The following is a 22,111-nucleotide window of genomic DNA, read 5'->3' as shown; positions in this document are numbered from 1 at the left end:
CCACTATGGCATGCAACCCCCACTATGGCACGCAACCTCCACTATGGCATGCAACTCCCACTATGGCACGCAAACTCCACTATGGGATGCAACCTCCACTATGGCACGCAGCCCCCACTATGGCACGCAAACTCCACTGTGGCACGCAACCTCCACTATCTCACGCAACCTCCACTATGGCACACAAACTCCACTATGGGATGCAACCTCCACTATGGCACGCAGCCCCCACTATGGCACGCAAACTCCACTATGGCACGCAACCTCCACTATCTCACGCAACCTCCACTATGGCACACAAACTCCACTATGGCACGCAGCCCCCCCTATTGCACGCAACCTCCACTATGGGCATTTCCTTCTCATCTCTTCACTTATGTTTAGTGATTTCCTATAATTTCTGCTCTGATCTGGTTTTTTGCCACTTTTTGACTCCAAGCATCCAAAACTACAAATGACCCCTTTGGACAATTTTCTAACTTGACCTAAGGCCTCCCCCCCATAACTGATTTTCCAATGCTATATAAAACTGGCAAGGCTGTGTAAGAAAGTCCATACTGAGAGCTGGAAGAGTCGAGAAAAATATGTAGACAACTCCTTTTATCAAACTGAGACTGACGTTTATTTGGAGATTTCGCAGCAGGGCAGCACATGGATAGTCAGTGAAATAAAGCATGTGAGCACGAACAGGAGTCCAGACAAAGCGACGCTGGGACATCTGGCGGTGGTCTGGCCCTAGCCTGGCCATGGTGTGGCACTGCGGGCAGAATAGCGATGGAATGGCCATGATCTCATGTGGTGTCTCCAATCTGTCTGTGACTTCCAGAAGTACATCTTATTAGCTTTTGAGAAGTCAGTCAGTTGGTTTGTAACTTTGCACAAGATGGCTGCTAGAGCCAACATGGCTGCTCCGTATATTATGGCTGACCATTCTCTTACAGCTGCAACTGCTTACTCCATTGCTCAACTTTTTTATTTACCACTTAATCCTTGTAGACTGATCTTATAAGAAAAAGCAAAATTCAGGTCGTGAATTTTTTTCTTGGATGTATTATGGATTTTGATATTCTTCCAATGGCTGGCCATCAACAACTGGTCATAGTGCAATACTTGGAAGGATTATTATTTTATATTAATAGGTATATGTTCACATGAACTAGGATGGCACTATCATGATATCAACATCCCATGACCCTCCACATCCTATCCGAAACTTAATTCTCACCTCCAGAGATACTTACACATGGAAGCATGTTAATCTGTAAAAGAAATATTACATGAGCCCCAACAGACCTCAATTTCCACTATATTAAATCTCCATTTTTTTTCCTTCAGGAGCGCTGTTTCTCCTTTGCAGTGGGCAGTGCCCTCCTGAAGATTGACAGATGGATCCAGTACTGGAGTAACATGGAAGAAGCTCGGGCGTATTGAGGCTGGTAAGATCTAGCAAACCAGCCAGCTTCAGAGTGGCTGTAAAGCATAGAGCCAACTAATGCCACATTCTCCTTATCTAGGTTACTGACCACTGGGGAGTGCAGCTATATTGTACATGAGCTGTTCAATATAGAATTAAAAACCCTCCATTCTTGAGAACAGAAAATAATTTTAATAAGATGTAAATTGAAAAGTTGCTTGCTTTCAACCACAAGAACTTTTTGCATTATAATATATCACAATGTATTATCCTGGAAGGAATAGGTCAGATTCCATCTTTTAAAGGGGTTGTCCATGCTATGTAGCTGCAGACATTCTCAAGCATCAGTGAGTTACCGCAAGTGTACGATTTGCATAGATGCAGTCAGAGATATGCACGCCCTTGATCAATACAAGCAAATTGAGCCAGGCCTGACACGTCTAGTCGGAATGTGGCCTGAAGTATGTAATTCGAATACTAGCAGTCAGATGAGCTCCTACTCCCAGAGAATCCTGACAATGTGCATTGTGCGTGCTGTGAGGATTCACAAGTCTGCAATCAGTGCCTCACAGCCTCAAACTAGGACAACCCCTTTAAGTTTCAGGGTTTTTTAACACCCCTTAGGAGTAAATGAGTTTGAAGGGTAATTCTTTTTCTCTCTCGGAATGGGTCTAAAGGATGGTGCTTCAAGAAGGTTATTACCAATCTTATTTAATGCTGCAGATGAGGGATTAGGAGATCACATCACAGGCCAATCAGCTGTCAAATTGTATGTGTAGCTGCTAACTGGATTTTGAGGTCAGATGTCATCTCTACAAAGTACATACTAAAGCTTTTTTAATTATATTACCTTAAAGGGGTTGTCCAACTCCTTTTTGATCTAAATGTTTGGCCCCGATAAAATAAAGTTTACATGCACTTCCTGTACCGGCGACGTTCCAGCGGTGTTGGCCCTCATGGTTCCGGAGCTCGCGTGCAGTTATGACTGGTGAGCCTGGCGCCCAATTAGAGCTGGCATCACTGTCTCCACCTTCTGTCGACTTGAACATGAAGTAGAAGACAGAGCTGCAACTGATCCTGGTCTTCCTCTTCATGTTCAATTCGTACGAAGGCAGAGACAGTGACGCCAGCTCTGATTGGGAGCCGAGCTCCACGTGTCATAGCGGTAAGAGAGACCGCGAGTGCCGACACTGCTGGAACGGCGCCGGCACAGGAAGCGAGCATACGCTTTGTATTTTATCGGGGTCAAACATTTAGATCAAGAAGGGGTTGTCCTAGTAGTAGACAACCCATTTACGACATGGAGCCCAGTCTAATGGCTACAGTACAGTATTTAGAAATAAAATAAAATCGTTCATACTGTTGCCGTTTTCTTTAAAATCTCCTGCTGGAAGAATCTGACTTGGGTAAGAAGGAAACCAGATGGTATTTTTGTTTGTGCAGATGTTTGCGCATTAAAGAAATATGAGGATAATCCCAGAATCAGAACTTGTTAAACACAAATTAGGAGATTTGAGATTAGTGCGATATAATAAAGAAATAAAATTCCAAGCTGGCTAAATCTTCTGGATCACAAGTTTGGTGCAGCATAACACTAAAATGACTTTAATAGAATATACAGAACTTTAAAAAAAATGTAACATCACAATAAAAAAAAAAAGTGAGTTGAAGAGAAACTAAACTTTTAGAATTTTCTTCCGTTTTTTTAACTAAAAATTTAATTTTAATGCTTGGACTGGCCGGTGGCTCTTCTGCCCTGAAATATATGAAGTGGTTATGTTCGGATCGGTAGAGCCGCTGGCCAGTCCGTGCTTTGTTGTCCGATCTTGGTCTGATTTATATGGCCGTCTGTCTGCACCCTGAGACTGCCGCGCAGACACAACTTCTGCACTCATCTCAATGTGACCGCATAAAAGTGTGAAGACTCTGCACCCCCCACTCATAGTGGGGAGATTTACGTAGTTGTCAAGGCAAACGTTAGCACCTATTTTCTCCACGAAGACCGCAAAATAGAGTAGTCAACACTATTACACAATGTATTTCCATTGCATTTCTAGTTTAGAAATGAGAAACAAAACGTAGGTTAATCTTTAAGAAGTCAGGTTTGGAAATAGGGAAAGGTGTATAAGACATAGAAAAGTAGGTGTACAAGACAAAATTGCAGTGCATCAATATTTATTGAAGGAATAGTGGAAAGAGATTAGACACTTTTTTTCACTCCATTCCCTTCTTCCTGCCAATAAGTCATATTTTTGCATAGCTATCAACCATTGTGAGTCTGGTGTCAGAAGAAGTATAAAGGAGCACAATATTAGGTTCTCATTCATGCCGCCATATTGAAGCTTATGTGGCAATCCCTTGAATATAAGCACATCTGTTACACACCTGTCCTGGGTATCACGGGCTCCGCTCCCTTCTCCTGGGTCCGTTGCCCTCTGTTGCACTCCACAACAGGTTTTGCAGGTTGTCATCACCTCCCTAGACCTATTTACGGTCCACGGACACACATACCTGTGTCTTTTGATTGGGATTCAAGGCTCTTGTTGGTTTACACCATCTCCTGGGCACACCGTGCTATCCTGCTTCTATCTATCCTGGCTCCCTACTGACTTAACTTCATCTGTCCTGGAGCTATCAAGGTTCCTGAGGGTGTCTCACCCTCGCTCCACATGTGCCATCTTGCCAGCTGCACCAGAGCCTGTGTACCCACCTGTTCCAGGGGCTTAGAGGATACACTTTATAAAGGGAGCCTAATAAAATCACAAAGTACAGGATCCCAGGTCCATTAAATTATAAAGTGCTTCTTGTAAACTATTCTTTTTGGTATTTTTTCTTAAAATGTTGATAGAAGTTAGAACAAATTGCAAACAGATTCACATTTAGTGAATTCAATAAAAATATCTTCTATAGCTCTGAGGTCTGACAAAAGCAGTGGTTTTAACAGACTGTAATCAAGTCTTTACTAAAATTACCTCTGGATTAAAATCTCAACAGAAAGAAAGTCCAGCATTTAGTAACTACTCTTGCATAATAACGTCTTCCTTTCAATGACTATTTCAACTATTTTTCACTTTAAAAAGGCAATCCAAAGATCAACGTTTTTAAAGGACACTGTTTTTATTTCTAAAAGTGACCCTTAATGTACTTAAAAGCATCTGCCACATTCAATCTTGCAGCCTTTCTTCATGAGTGACGCACAAGGGGAAACAGAACAATCCTGTAAGTGTGATTGCTCCAAGGTCAGTCCTAGTCTCAGTTCTCCCGACTGTCATACCATTTAGTATTAATAATTTAGCTGAAGTGACATCCAGCAACACAACCTAACTAGGGTAAAGTGGAGAGTAGTCAACCTCCTGTAACATACTTATCCTTTGTGTTTCTGACTCTCTCTTGACATGTACAGCACGATAAACACTTTTCACTTCCCGAAAGAGTACTTTGCAATACAGATACTTAATCAAGTTATTGATTATGCCTCGGCGACTGTGAGGCTGTGCAAAATGCTTTCCCAAATCCATGACATTTTTATCTTCCCTATATAAAAAGACCTTGTCCCACTGTGTGGTACAACATTGGAAAAGAAGTGGGCAAACTTCCTGCACATCTGAATAATGTTGCAGTGTATTCCTTTGTGCATATAGTTCATGCTTATAACTCAATACTCCTTTCCCGATGCTCGGTAGCTACCCCTATGCCATGGAAGGGGAACCTTTTTTCAGCCAAGGGCCATTTGGAATTTTATAATAGCTTTCGGGGGCCGTATAAAAATATTAACTTGAAAATTAACGAACTATATTGATTCACAGATTTAAATTAATTGCAGCTCCCTCGACACACAGTATAGTGCAGCTCCCCCCACACACAGTAGAGTGCAGCTCCCCCAACACACAGTACAGTGCAGCTCCCCCCAACACAGTACAGTGCAGGCACAGCTCCCCCACTACACAGTATAGTGCAGACACACACACAGTAAAGTGAAGCCCATGCACACACACAATAATGCATACACACACAATACTCACCCCTCCTCCTTGTTCCCCGTGCTGCTCCAGGCTCTGCTCCGGTCTCATCGGCTCCGCAGTTGGCACAGCAGCGTGGCACACGAGGAAGTGACGTCATCGCGCTCCCACTGAGTCACAAGCAGAGGAGGAGTGATGGGAGTGGGAACATTTGACGCTCTCTCCTCCATCACTGCTTTCAACTGTATCGGCGTCTATGGCTATTTTCACACTTCCGTCGGTACGGGGCCGTCGCAAACCGTCGGCCCGACATACTGACTGACAGTGTGCTAAATGTAGCACAACATGGGCAGCGGATGCAGTTTTACAATGCATCCGCTGCCCATTGTGAGTTCCGGGGAAGAGGGGGCGGATTTTCGGTCGCGCATGCGTGGTTGAAAATGGCGTACCTGACGCACAAAAAAGTTACATTGAATTTTTTTTGTGTGTCGCGGCCACCAAAACACGACGCATCCATTGCACGACGGATGCAACGTGTGGCCATACGTCGCAATGCGTCGCTAATTCAAGTCTATGGAGAAAAAACGCATGCCTGGGGGCAACTTTGCAGGATTTTTTCTCCAAAACGACGCATTGCGACGTATCCCTAAAGACGGAAGTGTGAAAGTAGCCTATGATACCGATAAGTTGAATAAGCGATGGTGGTGGCACCATGTGGCCGTCCATGCGCACCTCTGCAGAATTAAAAGGACCAACAGCCAATAATGGGCAAAGTGGCCGGACGTTCCCCACCTCTGCTCTACGGTGACGTAACTAGAGTTAGATTGGCCCCAGTCCAAAATTTGGACCTGTTCCCTCCCTCCTCATGTTGGTCAGATGTAAGGGGCCATTGCAGCGTTCTAAATCGTATAAGGACGTACGTGTTCCCCTCCATTATGTAGTAATGCCCCCCATCCTGGGCCTTAGAGGTATATATGCCCAACATCCTGGGTCCATTTCTGGTATATATGCCCCGCATTCTGGGCCCCTTCCTAGTATATATACCCCGCATCCTGGGCCCCTTCCTGGTATATATGCCTCACATCCTGGGCCTCTTCCTGGTATATATGTGTCTCTCCTCTGTACCTTCCTGATATATATGTCCCGCATCCTGGGTTCCTTCCTGGTATATATGCGCCCATCCTCTGTACCTTACTGGTATATATGCCCCCCCCCACCAACCTGGTATATATGCCCCGCATCTTGGGTTCCTTCCTGGTATATATGCACCCATTCTCTGTACCTTCCTGGTATATATGCTCCCCATCCTGGTATATATGACCTGCATTCTGGGTTCTTTCCTGGTATATATGCACCCAACCTCTGTAACTTCCTGGTATATATGCCCCCCATCCTGGTATATATGTCCCGCATCCTGGGTTCCTTCCTGGTATTTATGGGTTCATCCTATGTACTTTCCTGGTATACATGCCCCCCACCCTGATATATATGCTCCCATTCTGGGTTCCTTGTTGATATATCCCCTGTTCTGCTGCTGTTCTCTATTGCATAATTTAAAAAAACAAAAACTCAACTCACGTCCCCTCGCTGTCGCGTGGTGGCCTCTTCTGTAGCTGGCACAGAAATGGGCAGCTGACATCGGTGTGCCCGCTATGAGTGATGTATGACTTCACTGTCATGCGCCACCTGCCGATATCAGCTTCCGGCCTCAAATAGCTGCTGGCATCGGCTGGTCCCCTACAACATAGGCTGTTGCACTCGCACCCTCTGCGACTGTTAGGTCCCTGTACCTCTAGACTCCATGCATTCATGCCTTCGATCCTTGTGTGAGATGGCATGGGCACATTATTACATATCCTATAGGAGTGTCCAATAGTAGCTATTACTGGACTTACAATTTGGTTCAAAAGTTTTAGGAAGTTGTGGAAAAACTTAAAGGACCTCAGCAGGGAGGTTGCATTTCAAAAATTGGAGTTGGGGATTTGGTCAGAATTAGAGGTATGCTCAATGCTGAGAAATACGAACAGATACTTACCCATCATGTAATACCATTAGCTAGGCGTCTGATTGACCCCAATCATACAGCTCATGGCATAAAGTACTATCTTTAGTGTAAAAAAGAACAAGGAGTCCTGGAAGTGAGGATACGGCCCCACAGAACCCTGATTTCAGCATCATAGAGTCTTCCTGGGATTACATGATCAGATAGATAGAAGTATTTGTGGAAACAACGTGCACAGATCTGTGGTTAGTACTCTAAGGTGTTTAGAACAACCTCCTTAGCAAATTCCTTCAAAAACTCTGTGTAAGTGTACCTATAAGAATTGATGCTGCTTTGACAGTGAAGTGAGGTCACACCAAATATTGATGTGATTTAGATTTCTCTTTTGTTCATTCATTTCACATTTTATTATTTGTTAAAAATAAACTATTAACATTTCTATTTTTTTTTTTTTACTGTGCAACATTTTTTCCACACCGGTGTACCGGTCTATTGTTGTACAGTACATTTGTACTGTACAACAATGGACTCTGTTCCATGTTTTAAAGGAGAATGGTACAATATGTCAGCAAGATTGAATACTAAGATTTCTGGGTAAGACTAAGAGTCCATTTACATGGACTGACCGAACCTGGTGATTTGAATGCCTGTTTACACAGGCAGAACAAAGTTAACGATGCACACGAAGCATAAGCAATCTATACCAGTCAAATCGGCTGCCATAGTTCTCGGCGGTGCGAGTCCCGTTTACACAGGACAATGCACTGCCGAGAACAATGATCTTTTGCGCTGCACAAAAAATCATTTCACCCAATGAAGCATTTTGCTCATTCTTTGGGTGATAATAGTGAAATTAATGTTTTTAACAACTCTCGTTCACAATTATCTTGCAGGGTAAATTTCCTTTGAAGGCAGCCATACATCTTAAACACTTCTCAGCAAAACCTGTGATTTTGAAGGGACTGGATTACCATCTAATGTGTATAGTTGTGTCCTGAATCTCTCTAGAAGGGAAATCGTCAGAGAAAGACTGTTCGGGCAAAAGGTGTCAGGCAGTGTCTCTCCTTACTGAGAATATATTCATGCTCAGCCGGTCAGTAGTAAAATCCGTTGCACCCAATAAGCCAGTTTTATGGCCAGCTTATGCCTTTTTTTCAGACTGAAGATCAAAAAACTCTAATAAATATAAGTCCCCAAAATGTCTTTCTTAATCTCAACATTCCGATTTGAATCTACTTTGTGTCTTATTGAAATTAATATTGTGAAAACAGAGAGGTTACACACCTGGTTTGGGTATCCCAGGCTCTTCTTCCTTCCCCAGGGTTCACTGCCCTCTGTTGTGTTCCACATCGGGTTTTGCAAGTTGCCTGGCCTTGATCAGTGACATCATCTACATATACCTATTTATTTCCCATTAAGGCACACACCTGTGTCTTGGGATTGAGACTGTATTACTATTTTTGCTATGCTCCAGCAACTGTGCTTTTTGTGCTTGCATTCATTTCTACTGGGTTCCATTTCATCGGTCCAGTTGCTCTAGAGATTACTGTGTGTGCAAAGTCTTTGCTGCCCACATGCCTGCCTGCTTTCTGCATCACCCCCGGGGTCCATGTGTCCACCAGGACCAGAGGCTTAGAGAATCCACCTCACCTGGCGAGCCTAACAAGAAGTGAGCACATCAGTCATTTATCACTTTATACAATAAAATATCTAACTGTAAAACAAATGACTGCAGCAGGAGACTCCCCCACTGCTTTACCTGGATTTGGAGACCAGAAACATTAGGACCCGTTCTCATGCACTAAAGAGAGTTCAAAAGAAAGTTAAGGTTTGTGTTGTGCACAAGATTTCTGCAAAACTGTTTGCTTGAGGAACATACTGAAAACTCTACAGAGTAACAAACCGTGCAAATGAGATTATCTCCAATTTGTTTTTAGAATTATTTTCAAGGTTTAGGATTTTTTCGTTAACTGGAAGATAAAGTCTACTTAAAGCTATGGCATTGACGTAGAGGCAATCATGGAGTAAATGGGACCAATTATTGGATACCACAGATGGATCATAAATGGAGCACTTTTCACGAAGCAAAAGTCAACATGATTACTTCTCCCCAAATTGGCTTTCGCTTTTATAAGCCTGTAGTCTTATCAAGAGTCTCCTTTTTTCATGAGATTCTTCAAAAAAAAAAAGTGTCATATCATCTCAACAATGGGTAAACAGGATACAAAACTTTACGATAATAAAGGGTCACTTAAAAGTAAGCAAGCTTTGGAAAGTCTCTTATCGGCACCAGCACTGTATTTACAGCACAATTATGTTGTAGCAGGTCAAATTACTATAATTTAGAAGGTAACGTGCATGACATATCCCTTATGAATAAGCTTGGATCTGAAATACATGATTTTGCTCTTTTACAGATTGAGAACTTTGAGATGAACCAATAATATACATGCATTGAAAATTATTATGGAAAGGCCAGGTGAGGATGAATTCATTTCCTGCAACCCAAATCAATGATTACACGGTGGTAATTCTATCGCTGGAATAATGGTACGGAGAGCAAGCGTCATTCATTGTGGTGTCAGGAACATGCCGAGCCTTTGTTAGTTGACATAGTAATATTAAACTTGTGCTGCTAACAGCCGTAATCACAGAGCTCCCATCTACAATGGTATCGTAAGCCATAGCAACCACAACCTGTCATCATTCCAGAGTGACAAGTCATGGTTCATTATGGGATATATGTGTGGGGTTGTCAACCTGTATAGACTAAGTAAACGGAGAACAGAAGTTCCATTAAGTAACAAATCTCTACGTTATTCACGGACAATTACATGAGTTCATCTTCACATCAAACCTGAAAAAGAACAGTGATTGCTGCATGCTGCCACAGAGTGAAGACAAGAGTGTATGTTCTCTGGATCTCAATCATACAACGCGTTTCAGAGTCTGGTTCACTCCATTAGGTATAGTCTATATAGGTATATTGTCTATATATCTGATGGAGTGAACCAGACTCCGAAACGCGTTCTATGAATGAGTAAAGATCCAGAGAACATACACTCTTGTCTTCATTCTGTGGCAAAGCCTGGGAATCACCATCTTTTCCTGCTTGGTTTGACGATGAACTCTCATGTAATTGTCCGTGAATAACGCAGAGATTAGTTACTTTACGGAACGTCTGTTCTCAGTTAATTAAGTCTATAGACTATATAGACTATACCTGATAAAAGAGTCAACCCAACTTTGAAACGCGTTGTATGAATGAATAGGGATCCAGAGAACATACACCCTTGTCTTCACTCTGTGGCAGTGCCCAGGAATCCCCGCTCTTTGTACTTTTTGGTTTGAATATGTTTCTTCCCATCAGAGTGTGGGTCAGCGGTCGGAGCAGCAGGCCTTCATTCTAACAAGTACGGAGTTGTGCCAGGTCACAACCCACGCAGGTGAACATATATAATCCTTTGCTCGCTGTTTCCTATATGGACGGTAACACACTTGGAGTGCCTTTTCTCTTTTTCTTTGTATGAGAGTTCATACGACAATTCAATTTCTGCAAAACTGCTAGCGATGTTCCACAGTAGAATCAATTTTGGAAAAGAATTGTTTGCAAGACCATTCACATTACTGACAAATACAAATAGAATAAGGTGTCACCCGTTTATTCTAAAGACATTATCCCATCAGGAAAATCTGTTTATATGCTCTTTTGGGATGTAGGGACATCATAAGGGACGTCGCCCACTAGGAAACCTTCACTGTTAGCCAAAGCGGGGAATTAACAAGCAATAACAAACACTAACCATGAGCCCCCACCCGCCGTGAATAAAAAGGGAGGTCCCAAGCATGCAGACCCACTTTTTGATGTCCTTATTCGGACCCTCACAGATCTGATATTGATGACCCTTTTTTCTTTTTACAATGTGCGTAAGAAGGAACAAGCAGTTAGTTGCAAACTACCTACTTTTTGTGCCTGTCGTCGATCTCTGCTTGCACAGAGCAGTTACACACCTCTCCTGCTGACGATTCAACAACTTCCGCTGACATCATGCTGATAGGCAACAGGAAGCCAGTTGTAAAACTGTGGGGAGCTGGCTGTTAATTAGCATGACTTTGTAAACCACACCCCACCGACTGAGCAGCCCGGAAGAGTAGCTGCTCTGTTGACATGGAGCAGCTGAATCGCCAGCAGGAGCGTTTGGTGTGTGCTCTGAGCCAGCAACGGGTAAAGCAGGCAGGTAGTTAGCAACTACCTTCTTTTTTTTTGTTTTACTATGGGACTAAAGACCATGTCATGGACAATCTTTAAAGGATAAACCATCAATATTGTAATTCCAAAAATAATTTCCTAAAGTCGGAATAATGTATTATTATTATGGGTAACTGGCTTCATGATGCTGAAGATCTATGCTTGGAATAGGTCCCCAATATCAGATTGGTGGGGATCCGCCATTTTCAACATTGAATGGAGTCGGAACAGCTTCAGCTTCAACCCCTTTAATAAAACAAGGCCGGCTACAAACAGACTAAATATGGTTGCATTTTATCACCTATGCTTTGCAAACAACTAGCTCCCCCTTCCACAGCCATTCTGATAAATTCTATGACTTTGCAGCACACTACAGAGCCAGTATCTGTGCTACTGGACATGCATTACTAAACAGCAAAACCACAAAAAGAGGACTTAAAAATCCTCCAAAAATTTAAAAACAGCAGAAAAAAAGGCAGTGATGTTTACCTGCCCAGGCCTCCAAACAAATCCAAAATCAGGATGCAGCAGACCCATGTAGTTAAGATGGCGGCAACACAGGTGCAAAAATACCGATGAAACCACCACTCTCGGCCTACCAATCCATGGACGGGGTGGTTGCTTGGTTTATTAATGCACAATAGAGACTTGTATGGGGCTCTGTTCACATACAGGTGATGAACAGCATCCAGGTTAGCAGCCTATTAGTGACGCCCATACTATTCGATCAGGCGGCTGCCCAGTGCTATCCAAATGCATCCCATGTGAACAGACACCACAGTTTACAAGACCAAATGGGCCCAGCTGCATCCCGAAAAGTAAGGTGCAGAAAATACATATAAAAATATGTGAGGTATTAGTCGATATTTTGGCCAAGATATGCTAGCTCGCAACGAGCATCAAGGGTCATCACGCTTGCGAGTCCTCATGCTTGTCTCACTGGTATTTTTGCACCTGTGTTGCCATCTTAGCTACATGGGTCCGCTGCATCACATCACATAAGTGATGACATGCTAAGAAGACGAAGAACAGCATTTGATTTGCATGTGAACATTTCCAACACAAATCTGCTTCTCTAAAGGGAATCTGTCACCATCTGAACACAGCATGATGTAGGGGCAGATACCCCGATTCCAGAGATGTGTCACTTACTGGGCTGCTTGCTTCAATTTTGATAACATCCCCATTTTATCTGCTGCAGATCTAACAGTTCTCCGAATACAGAGCTCTGCATAACCCCAGAGTGTACACTGTGCATAGGCAGAAAACCGCCAAATCAGTGGTAGGGATACCAGATGGGTCATGTAGGAAAGGGTTAAGTAGGTCATCTCATAAGTCACAATTTTAAAGGGACAAAAGCCCTAAAAACAACATCTGTAATAAATAGTTTATTCATGGACAGCTGTTGTGCTGCAGCTCAGAAAAGCACAGAATCTCATTCTGTCCTGCTGAACAAATGTTCATTTACTCCAGATTTAATCCTTCTTGCTTTCTGAACGCAGGACAATAGTATGCCAGGAATATATTAAAGATACACTGCCAGCTAGGAAACTTCTGTACTAAATGCTTTCCATATGTCGTTTGACTTTGGATAACGCAAGTCAATGGGGTTTTAAATCCATTCATTGCTGGCAGATAAATCCCTTGTGGACAAAGAGCAATAGCACCGCGGCTATAAGATTTAATACAATCTAATATCAGCACATGCACGGAGGCAGTGTAGGCACAAATTCCTGCCCGGCTTACTGACCGCTGTCCACAGCGCCAATGGAGTAAACTCGCACAGACCACCTACCTCATTTCACTGAATATTCCTGGGAATATCATGGGCTACTTTTACTGTGTGGATTAATGACTTGTTAAAACGAGAGGGATAATGATCCCAAACAGACAACACGTATACACTATTATTTATAATTAATGAGATAGAAAAATAGACATGCTATCAGCACCCTAGTGAAGGACCTGTTCTGTTCTCCTGCCTAACAGCGGAGGTTGGCACCGACAGTTGTTGAGGCAGTATAATCTACCAGTACCAACAACCTACAGTCTGGATGAGTACTGCCTTACCGGCTTTCTTTGTTTATTTTGTTACCCTGTCTATTTATCCATCAATGCCTCCTGAGATTTGCCAAGATACCCATTTTGATATATCCTAACCGACCCATTAATACATCACCTTAGGTGTGGTTAGTGGTGGGGTGATGAAACAGATAACACAAGTGACCCATTTTGACAAAAGGGTTTGCCTTTAAGTTCTGATAGATTTACATGTAAGGTACTGTGGTGAGGGCTGTCTAGAGATAATAAGGGTCAGCCTTTGTTGAGTGGGGGCACCACATCCCTTGCAATATAGGGTGCCAACCTCCGCAGCCAGGAGCCAGAAATTAGATACAACCACGGTAAGGCAGTCCAACCAGATAGATTTAATTTGAGCTATTCAGACTCTTCCCCATCTCTGAGCCCTGTAGGGTCACACAGGGTGGATATACTCCCAAATTTGGCAATGCTTTGATACAGCATTTACCCTTTCTTGATCATTGTTTTTTGGCTTGGTGGTTAGCAATAAAAACGCACCAATAACATAAGGATGTCTGAGATGTTGCAATCTAATTTGGGGTTCTAACATTGAGTGCCTGTTCTTAAATCTCCTGCCTTTTCTTTTTAATATAGGGCAGAATAGGGATATTAGGGACAGTCGCTGGGGCGCCACTGTCATTGTATATAGGGTGCCAACCTCCGCTGATAAATATAGAAAAACTGACTGAACAGCCATCTAGTCTGAACTGGTGCATAACCAAAAAGTCTTACATAGCAAATAGATAATGGCTGCACTCAATATTACTGTGCTAAAGCAAGGAAATGTGCGATACATGAAATATGAATAGCATACAGGCTTGTGAAATCTATGAAAAAACACATGAGATGCTTAGCACAAGATTTGGCCAAAAATTGTGAGCCCATCCACCAAACGTCAAGGTAATCTCAGATCGGATGGGTAACTAACCTGTCTGCCTAGTGTGATCTGATCATTATGATCTATCTTAAAGCCCCATGCAGATGACTGTAATAATCAAATGAGTGATATCCGTCACTTTGATGGATAACAGTCATACTGATGTTATTCTATGGGGATGAGCATGTCTGATTTTTTCCAAGGACAGAGCTGGTCCTAGAAAAAAATTGCGGAATGCACAAGTTGCCTCTGATAATCAGAACGCACTCGATCATTCATGTTTATGGGTGCTTTGAAAATCTTACTGCACTTAAGATGACATCCATGTGCGACCCGATTTTCAAATACACAGTGAATGGAAATGGTTTTTTTTTCAGATGCCACATCTGAAAAAATTGGATCACACTCGTATTCTGATCAGAGCATGATAAGCATAAATGGGATCGATTTTTTTCAGAGAAAAATCGGTTGTGTGATCTAGCCTAAGGATAAGGGATCAATGGCATATGACTTATGACTGGATGACCCTTTTAAATCTTCAATAAATGAAGGTACACTCAGTAAAAGACAAGAATGACCGGAAAGGGTTAATGCTGAAGGGACTAAGCGCTACAACTAACCATAATTCTGCAGACTTAAAAGGTTTGTCTGGGCTAATCACAAAAGTCTGTATGTGACTGCAGACTTGTGAATCCTTCTAGCGCACGCAGTGCACACTGAGAACTCTCTGATGTCGGCGGCAAAACCAAATTGACCACAACTATGCGATATGCGTATATCGATATAAAGTTATCATTGTCAGACATTGAAGAAAAAATGAAAACTAGATCCAAAAGGGAAGGGGTTAAACTGTCCCACCCGACTTTCATCAAGTACCTTCCTAACTGCAAGCCTAGTTTCACAGCAGCTTTCATCTGGTCCTTGACTGGTTCCTGTTCTGCAGCGTCTACAGTTGTGTACAGAAATCAATTTCTAGGACTGATCATATGCGGAAGATGTAATATTCTGTTTGCTGCAATCATGAACAGAAATATGAAAAAGGCACTTGAAGAGCAGAATTGCATAAAAACAGTTTAATAGTAACCAGAGCAAGTCTCTGAAAACAATCACAAAATCACAGTCAGGCTCGGCACTTCATCAAGGTCCACTTGGCGGAATATATTTTGGGGGACAGTTGGAGCATGTTTGTTGTTGGAAGCGTGGGGGACGCCAGAAAACATGACAATGTGCATGAAATGGAAAACATTCACAGTTTCTATCCTAGGACTATGAAGTTCCCCCTCCTTTTGGAATCCATTATGGTTTAGGTCTCTTTGGTGATGCTCATCCTCTGGTGGTCTTGGTATGATTTAGAGTCTTCCCATGGACGAGGCCCTCGGATGTTTTCCCAGTCGTCAAAAGACTTCTCCTTCAATTTCTGCAGAAGACATAAGATTAAAACAGCCTATGATATACGGGAAGGGATGATATGGCACAAACAGAAAGCATGAATAGGATTCAGAACATTACCGCCTTACCAAGTAGATGAGTAATTACAGCTATGCAAAGTAGGGAATCAATGGGGGCCATTAGGCCATAGTCACCTATCAATGTTATCTTATTACATCTCCTTTAGGTGAAAAATAAAACGCAAGCAGATTTTACATATTTAGAACACATCAATAAGGAAAGGAATCCCTATTCTGGAGGAACACTTACATGAGTATTAGCAATGGAAACAGCGACCATTATGGTTTTTACTCATAATAATGTAGGCTACATTTTATATGAAGTGCATTGTCCTCGAAGGTAGGTGACCACCTTAATTTCGGAGACAGAAGGGCAGCACTTTGGCAAATAAGTTGTCCAAGGTCTGCCATGGACTAGCAACAGTTATCCTACAAAGAGTGGCACCGGAGAAGGATAGTCGATACCTTATTAGCTGGTGACTGTGAAGAAGGGGGTAGGATTGGCGCTTCGAAAAGTTATGTGTAGAGAGTGTTACTTTGGGGTTAGTACTACGGGGACTCGTGGTATGATCCTATATGGCTGGATCAGTGGGAGATATTGTGAAGTTAGCATTATGAGCATTACCAGTAGAAAGGATAGAATCTGTGTCTGTATTTTTAAGTTTCAGACAAAGCGGTAGCGTTAATCGTACTCCCCGAGGCACAGCTCGGCAGTATATATTATACAAAAATACCTGCAGGCACACTTTAACCTACATTCTAAAATGATCACTGGGCGAACACACCGGGGCACATAAAAAAGAACAGTCAACTATATGGAGTGGTCATGAAAAATGGCCTTTGGCACTGAAAATTCTTCATCTGGATCTGTAGTCCTATACGTAAGAGACAGTCTGCCACTGAGCAGATAAAATAGGAACCATTATTAAAGCATGAGAGCGGTGGGATATACACCTAGCGCATCTACACTAAGATGTCAGGGGGGTCCCTGTGGCAAATAAGTGACTGCAATTCATACAATTTGGAAGCAATTAGCACAGGACTCCCCTCAGCCACCTCCACATCACCACTTTTTGGGCCGTGCACAACCTCATAGTGCTCTCAGTCTCATGGATCTCTCTTCTTCACACCACAATTTGTAATGATTTTATAGTTACTAAATAATAGGTGGCATTAAATACCGTAGATACTAAAAAATGATTGGAAATCTGCGGAGCAGTTGCAATAAAGTGTCAGGCAGAGAACTTCAGGGATCTCTATGGACAGATGGATCTGAGGAACAGTTTTTCTCTATATATTTTATAAGAGTTTAGAATATTGAACACATACATTTATTGTGATACAATCTACAGTATATCTGCAGTTCTGTAATCTATATTGCAGGGTTGGTGCCGCTTCAAGCTATTGCACCACAATTGTGCACAATTACACGTTTCAGGCCACTTCTAGCTTCTTCATGAAGTAAAACACTGATACTGAACTCTGGGATAATGACCCAGGATGGCTCTTCAGCTTCACACAATTTACACGCCTCCACTACAGAACCTATAGATGATGCAATTCCATGTAAGCATCTCATTTCAATTTTTTTTTTTTTGTTGCTCTATGAGGTGCTTTTTATGTTTTTGTCATTCTCCAAGATAAACAGAGTCCATGTATCTAGAAATACATTGCACGCTGGTACAAGGACATTTCCAAAATTCTTTATTGAGCCGGAAACATCAAATGGAGAAGGAATATTTTATAACTGAAAACAACAAGCATTGTATGAAAAGGTTGTACAATACTGGACAAGAACTTTGAGAAAGAGCCCAAGGAGAGGATAAAAAAAAAATGATACTAATCTCCTAGACCCGTCAAGTTCTCTGTAATAAGTGCTCTGTCCCTCCGTCTGCTGGTATGAAAATCCGGCGGGGTGTCCCATGAGCACTGCAGACAATCACCAACCAATGTTCAGCTGCAGAGCTCACAGTTGGTCAGATTCAAGCAGGAGAGACCTATTTTACATTATGAGTTGGATTTAAATGTGGAATTGATTAAAGCGGTAAATTAGATGGGGGATTGCCAGACAGTGATGGATCAAGGATAGCTGCAATGGTCAAAGCATACACCTGAATGTAAAGTACAGAATCAGAGATATAAGAATTGCTCACAGGTAAGCCATGGATGTTAAAGGGGTTTTCCCACGAACAAAAGTTAATTTTATGCACTAGATCTTGGAATAAAATTAAGGTCCACAATAGGAAGCAATTAAATAAAATGTTCCTGTGCCGAGATCTTATAAATGTGCCACTGCTGTGTACTGTGTAATGGCTGTGTCTGGCAGTGCAGAAACATGCTATGATCATACAACACTTCCTCGGCACGGGAGGATGCAAAAGAGTATACAGACATTACAGCACGAGATCAAAGCCGACTGTTTTGGTGAGGTGAGGCATTTCCCTGACTGTTTTTAAACAATGTTTTATTTCAAAGAAAGAATCATATGGGATCCCATGCTGTAATGTCTGTATACTCTCTTTTGCTTCTTCCCCTGCTCAGGAGATGTGGTATGATCAGACCATGTTCCTGCATGGTTATTTTAAGGAGGGGATGAGTGGAAGACAGCCTTTAATACATCTGAGGGACACTATGAAAACCTTGTGATGCCATTTGGGGTGACTAATGCTCCCGCCGTCATTCAACACTTTAATGACCTTTTTAGTCACCTGGCAGGTAGATGTGTTGTGATCTATCTTGACATATTGATTTATTCGCCTGACCTCGAGTCACATCAGGTACATGTCAGGCAGGTCTTACACATACTCAGAGACAATAAATTATTTGTCAAACCAGAGAAATGTATGTTCCTGGTTCAAGAGATCCTTTTCTGGGTTATTACTCATCTTCCACTGGTTTTTGCATGGATCCAGCTAAAGTCCGGGTGGTACTGGATTGAGATTGTCCTGAGCACTTAAAGGCTTTTCCAAGATTTTTAGGTTTCGCCAACTACTACCGTAAGTTAATCAAAAACTTTTCGATTGTGGCCAAACCTATGACTGACAGGAAATAAAGACTTTTCCAAATGGTCAAGTCCGGCCCGGGAGGTATTTGATTACTTAATTAAATGTTTGGCTTATACCCAGATTCTCATACAGCCTGATGTCACTAAGCCACTCATTGTAGAGGTCGACGAGTCTGAAGAGGGAGCTGTATTGTCGCAGGGTGCATCTCCAAGTAAATGGCGTCTGTGTGCATATTTAAAAAAACAAAAAACAAAAAAAAAACTATTGTCTGCTGAGAAAAACTATGACATTGGTAATGGGAAACTCTTGGCAATAAAATGGGCTTTTGAAGAGTGCCAACATATTTTGGAGGGGGCAGTACACCTGGGCATAGTAATCACTGATCATAAAAATATATTATATTTGGAATCTGCTAAGCGTCTTACACTTAGACAGGCAAGATGGTCATTATTCTTTGCCAGATTAAACTTTTTTGTGACAAGCATGCCGGGGAATAAGAACATTAAGGCAGATGCCTTATCTCGTTGCTTTCCTGGGGATGGAGATAATTGTGAATTGGTTCCTATATTACGATGGATAGTTTTTGCACTATATGCTCTGATTTGGACAGGGCCGCTGTAGAGACTCAGGGGGATGCCTCTGCTGCCTGTCCTTTAGGTAAACAGTTTATTTCTGTGAATCTCCGTCTTAAAGTTTTAAGCAAACATCATGATTCGGTCTGGCTGGGCATCCTGATAGTAAAGCCACTATAGATCTCCATAATCAGCAATTTTGGTGGTCTGGGGTGCACTAGGATGTTAGGAAGTATGTAGCAGCCTGCAGTGTTTGTGCACGTTTTAAGACCCCCTCACACTCGTATGTCTGGAGCTCTTCAACCATTTGCGATTCCCAGTAGGTCTTGGACTCATTTGTGGGTAGATTTCATCATGGATCTACCTGTATCTGCAGGTAATACTGTAATATTGGTGGTGGACAGATTCAGCAAGCTATCTCATTTCATTGCGTTACCCGCTTTACCTAATGCCAATGCCTTGGCGCAAATTTTTAATCAAAAAAATTATGAAGTTACAAGGGATTACTACTGATATAGTTTATGACTGGGAGGTGCAATTTATTTCCAAATTTTGGAAAGCATTTTGTGCTCGTTTGGGGATCCAGCTTTCATTTTCTTCAGCCTTTCATCCAGTGTCTTATGGGAAAACAAAACGCCTAAGGTAAGTCTTCAAGATTCTGGTTTACACGTTTAGTGTCTAAGAATCAGGAAGATTGGGTAACTAACCTCTAGCTGAATTTGCGGTGAATAACCGTTTATTATTAGGCTACTGGAAAGTCCCCATTTTTGGGGGCATACTAATTTATCCCTCAGTTCTGCTCTTTCAATAGGAATCGTTCTAGAGGAATACCTGAAGAGAAATGGTGTACGTCATCTTTACATCAGTGTGGTAAGATGTTCTTGATAATTTGAAGATGGGGTCCAAATATAAGAGTGTGGCTGATTGGAGACGTTTGGTGGGTCCGGACCTGTGTGTTGGTAATTTGGTGTGGTTGACTTGAGGAAAATTAAGTTGAAGGCTCGTTCTTGGAAATTTGGACCCAGGTTCATCGGTTCTAAGACTGTGGCAGTCACTATTCCAGTAGTGTTTCGCCTTGCTTTTCCACCCAGTTTTTGGATTCATAATGTATTTCACCGATCTCTACTCAAAAAATACATTGTGTCTCCTGAACCATCCCCATCCACAACCTTTTCCAGTCATTGTTGATGGAATTTGGAATTTCAGATTGCGAAGATTATCGATTCGCGCTTGTTTCATCGATCTCTTCAGAATCTGGTGTACAGGAAGGGTTACGGTCCTGAAGAGAGAATGTTGGTACCAGCATCAGACATCCATGCGGTCAGGTTTATCCTTTTTTTTTTTTTTTCACGCGGCACACACTGATAAACCAGGCCCGGAGATTTCCAAGGTCCCTCTTAGAAGAGGGGGTACTGTCTCAGGGAGGAGGCCAGAAGACTGTGGAGTATGGTTTCACGTACTCCTGCACTGGTTAGAAGCACTTCACCATCATATTAAAAACAGTGCAGGTTTCTTTCCTTGCTAGCAGTGCAAGTGTTAAACTGTTCAGTTGAAGCTATTGGAGCTTTCTTCCTTAGACTGTCTTGGCTGTTCAGTGTTGACCAGTCCCCTCTGTTATATATACTCGACTCTGGCACGTAGGGATTGGCAGTGTTTGTTACTGACTAGTTCTGGAGTTGGAGGTGTAGTTGGACTTGGTGTTTGTTGCTTAGAGTTTTGTCTGAGTACACATCCTGATCCTCTCTTTGGTTTCTCCTTGCTTTAACTTCCATGTCCCACTGGTGTATTTTGTATGGTTGGTATTTTCATTTATCCCTGTCAGTCTTCCCTTGTTTGTCTGGTCATTGTGTTATACACTTGAGCTTCCCACTCCCCTGGGTGTGGGAGGGGACAGATCAGGGTAGGTATAAGAGCATAGCAAGACACTAGAACTTGGCATCTTCACCTTCAGAAGTAATCCGGGGGACAAGGATAGACCAGGGCACCTACAGTTCTAGGGACCTGGTTAGCACCCAAGTGCCAACACCTTTGTAACACCTAGGGTATATACAGTGCATTAGTCAGTTACATCTTCTATCTAGGTGCTGTATATGCTATAAACCTTTTAATAAAACCCTTCTGAAGCCAGACACATCATTTTTAGCTTATATAAACTGACATTAGATGAGCCAAGAATAAGAGGTATGTAAGGTTATCTTTGACACTTAGAACACATTTTCATCAGTACATACATGTTTGTCCTCTTATAACTGTGCATCATTATATTCGCTGTTCTTATTCTGGACTTGCAAAGTATTACATTTACAGAGTACTCAAAGACAAAGCATATCTGAAAACAAAGTCAAAGACCACCAGCTGCCTATTTGACTAGTGAAAGAAATCACGCAAGGCATTGGATCTAACAAAGCCTAAATGGATTGAGATCATTACAAAAAAAATGCAAAGATCAGAACAGACAGCTGAAGCTTTCAAGTGTCTTACCTATCTAATGGATAAAATAAAGAGG

At 42.2% G+C, this 22,111-nt stretch overlaps 1 protein-coding gene across 3 annotated transcripts in view; it reads right to left on the bottom strand.

Annotated features, from left to right (window-relative positions):
* Nucleotides 1–15,638: 15,638 nt before the first annotated feature.
* COX16 (cytochrome c oxidase assembly factor COX16) overlaps nucleotides 15,639–22,111 on the bottom strand; it is a 143,861-nt gene continuing 137,388 nt past the window's right edge. For all 3 annotated transcript variants that reach the window (XR_013215556.1, XR_013215557.1, XM_077262292.1), the window contains one exon: nucleotides 15,639–15,997. Coding sequence is in view for 1 of the 3 variants with exons in the window: in XM_077262292.1 (XP_077118407.1) it covers nucleotides 15,884–15,997 (114 nt within the window). In the remaining 2 variants the exon portion in view is untranslated. The remainder of the gene's footprint in view (nucleotides 15,998–22,111) is intronic.

Source organism: Ranitomeya variabilis, chromosome 1 (assembly GCF_051348905.1).
Source record: "Ranitomeya variabilis isolate aRanVar5 chromosome 1, aRanVar5.hap1, whole genome shotgun sequence".
Taxonomy (NCBI): domain Eukaryota; kingdom Metazoa; phylum Chordata; class Amphibia; order Anura; family Dendrobatidae; genus Ranitomeya; species Ranitomeya variabilis.
This window is presented reverse-complemented; position numbering and strand designations above follow the sequence as displayed.